The sequence below is a fragment of the Dipodomys ordii genome, unplaced genomic scaffold (assembly GCF_000151885.1).
Source record: "Dipodomys ordii isolate 6190 unplaced genomic scaffold, Dord_2.0 Scaffold268, whole genome shotgun sequence".
NCBI classification, from domain to species: Eukaryota; Metazoa; Chordata; class Mammalia; order Rodentia; family Heteromyidae; genus Dipodomys; species Dipodomys ordii.
The window spans coordinates 1-2,398 of NW_012267484.1; the positions used below are offsets into that span (position 1 = coordinate 1).

General features: G+C 64.6%; 1 protein-coding gene across 1 annotated transcript in view; it reads left to right on the top strand.

Moving 5' to 3' along the window:
- Positions 1-5: 5 nt before the first annotated feature.
- Positions 6-2,398, top strand: part of LOC106001116 (CSC1-like protein 1) — a gene marked incomplete at its 5' end in the record, with an annotated part of 44,481 nt that continues 42,088 nt past the window's right edge. Inside the window, 3 exons of the mRNA XM_013036250.1 lie at positions 6-74; positions 892-929; positions 2,121-2,263. Of these exons, the coding sequence (XP_012891704.1) occupies positions 6-74; positions 892-929; positions 2,121-2,263 (250 nt within the window). The remainder of the gene's footprint in view (positions 75-891; positions 930-2,120; positions 2,264-2,398) is intronic.

The window sequence follows — 2,398 nt, forward strand, 5'->3', positions numbered from 1 at the left end:
TCTCCAGTGGGTCCAGATTCCGGAGGCTGTCGTCCACCTCTTCCTCAGGGCAGCACGACTTTGAAAACGAGCTGGTTGGTGTCCTGTGGCCGGGGCTGAGGCGGGGGGTGGGGTGGGCGTGAGAGGACTGGCGGGGGGGTCAGGGCAGCTGCCAGCTGAGCACTGTGCCCCTGTCCTGGTGAGCAGGGACAGTTGTAGTAGAGAGCCCCGCGAGGGGCCGGCCCTGCTGGACCCCAGGCAGAGAGGGCGGTGGAGCCTGCTCCGCCAGCCTGACCCTCACACACCCCGCCTTGCGTGGCGGTTAATTATTAACCTGTCTGTGAGGTTTGAGCCAAATGTGGGCAGGAACCCTGCCTGTGCCCTGGGTTCCCAGCACCGGGACCTGGTCAGTGCTCAGCCATTGCTAAGTGAATGACGAAGCCACCGTTTGCATTTTCCAGCCAGGTAACAGCCAGCTTTAGGGAGCATTGATAAGAGATAATAAAACCTTGTGTTCCAACTCCTGCCCATGAGGTGCCCGGTGTACCAGGCTCAGGCCCCGTCTCCTGCCCATGCGGTGCCCGGTGTACCAGGCTCAGGCCCCGTCTCCTGCCCATGAGGTGCCCGGTGTACCAGGCTCAGGCCCCGTCTCCTGCCCATGAGGTGCCCGGTGTACCAGGCTCAGGCCGTCTTCTGCCGGGTTTCTTCCCGGGCGGTTTCAAAGCCTGTTTTCCTTTCTCCGGCTGCCCCAGCACCTGGCTGCTCTCCATTCCACATCTGTGACTCCGCTCCAGTCTGGGGTGCAGTTAGCTGGACACAGAGCTGGACCTGGCTTTAATTAGGTTTAGGGAGACATTTGGATTGGGAGGTAGGGGCCCCGTGCTAATCCTCCTCTTGGCTCCTTGTTTCCAGGGTTGCTGCCCCTGGCTGACCGCCATCTTCCAGCTGCAGTGAGTGCACTGTGGGGGGCCGCCAGGGGCGGGGCTCTGTGGGGTCTTTGGCCAATCGGGAGGAGAGACCCAGGGATGTGGTTCAGTTTAAGGCAAGCAGTGTGTCGGGGTGAGAGTACGGGCATTCCTGTCACCTCAGAGTTGGGCCCAGGCTGGAAGGAGGCTTCTGGGACTGGAGCCTCCACAGCAGAGGGGTCTCGGGTCTGCTGAGCCCCAGGCTCCCCAGCTGAAGCTAGATCCAGAGCCCCCACCTCCCCCACACTGGGGTTTGAACTCAGGGCCTCACATTGCTAGGCTGCCACTCTACCAATGAAGCTCCAGATCCAGCCCAGGGCTGCCCAGATTCTTCAGCTCTCTGCCCCCTGAGCAGCTGGGAGTTCAGATGTGAGCCACCCACTAACCCAAGGTTTCTTGAAGCCAGCAACAACTTCCTTTCAAAACCTTCCGTGGAGATTTTAGATGCTAAGCATTCCCCCTGCCCCAGCTTCTTCCTGCTCTGGGTCTGGAGCTCACGGTTTCCCCACACAGCCGGGGTCCCGCCGCCCGCCAGCCCGGGGCCAGTCTAGGTCCTCCCTGTCCTGTTGCTCACGTGGACGGGCCAGGCGTTGTTCCCGCGCGTCTGTGGCCGGGCTGCCCCATGCCCCTTCCGGCACTGCTGTCTCACGTGCTCAGCACCTCTGAGCATCTCCTGGACCCTAGACTGGCACCTGGTGCTGGATGCCGGTGGAGGAGGTGGACAGTGGGGGGCCGCGGCTGAGCCGCTCTGCGGTGGTGCAGCCCACGCTGGCCCGTGCGGCGCCCGTCCTGTGGCCCGGCTGCCTCCTGGCTTCCTGGGGCTGGGCCTGGGGACCCATCTCTGGGAGAGCAGGAAGCGAGGTTACGTGCCTGCCCCCTCCCTCTGAGTCTGGCTCTCCCCAGCCCAGTTTTCCAGTCACCATTGGCCTGGTGCGCTCCGGGGGCACTTGCGAGGGGGAGGCCCCAGCCTCAGGATGTATCCCTGGTGTGCCCTCCCGGTGTGCCCTGAGCCTCTGGTGTGGACCCCGGGGCTCACGGCAGGGCTCTGCTGTCGGGAGCCGTGTCCGGAGCCCTGAAAACGAGCCAGGTGCTCGGTACCTCGGTGTCCTGGGTCACAGCTGCGGGCGGCCGCGCCAGGCTCGGGCTGGCCGGTCACCACCCGTCTGTCTCCACCAGCGATGACCAGATCCTGGGGTGGTGCGGCGAGGACGCCATCCACTACCTGTCCTTCCAGAGACACGTCATCTTCCTGCTGGGGGCCGTCAGCATCCTGTCCCTCTGCGTCATCCTGCCCGTCAACCTCTCGGGAGACCTGCTGGGTGAGGCCCGACCTCGGAGCTGGGGAGGGCGGCGGTCCCGGGACGGGCTTGCGGCTCCTCCAACCAGAGCCCCGGGCTCGCCGAGCTCCTCCAACCAGAGCCCCGCGCTCATCCAGCTCCTCCAACCAGAGCCCC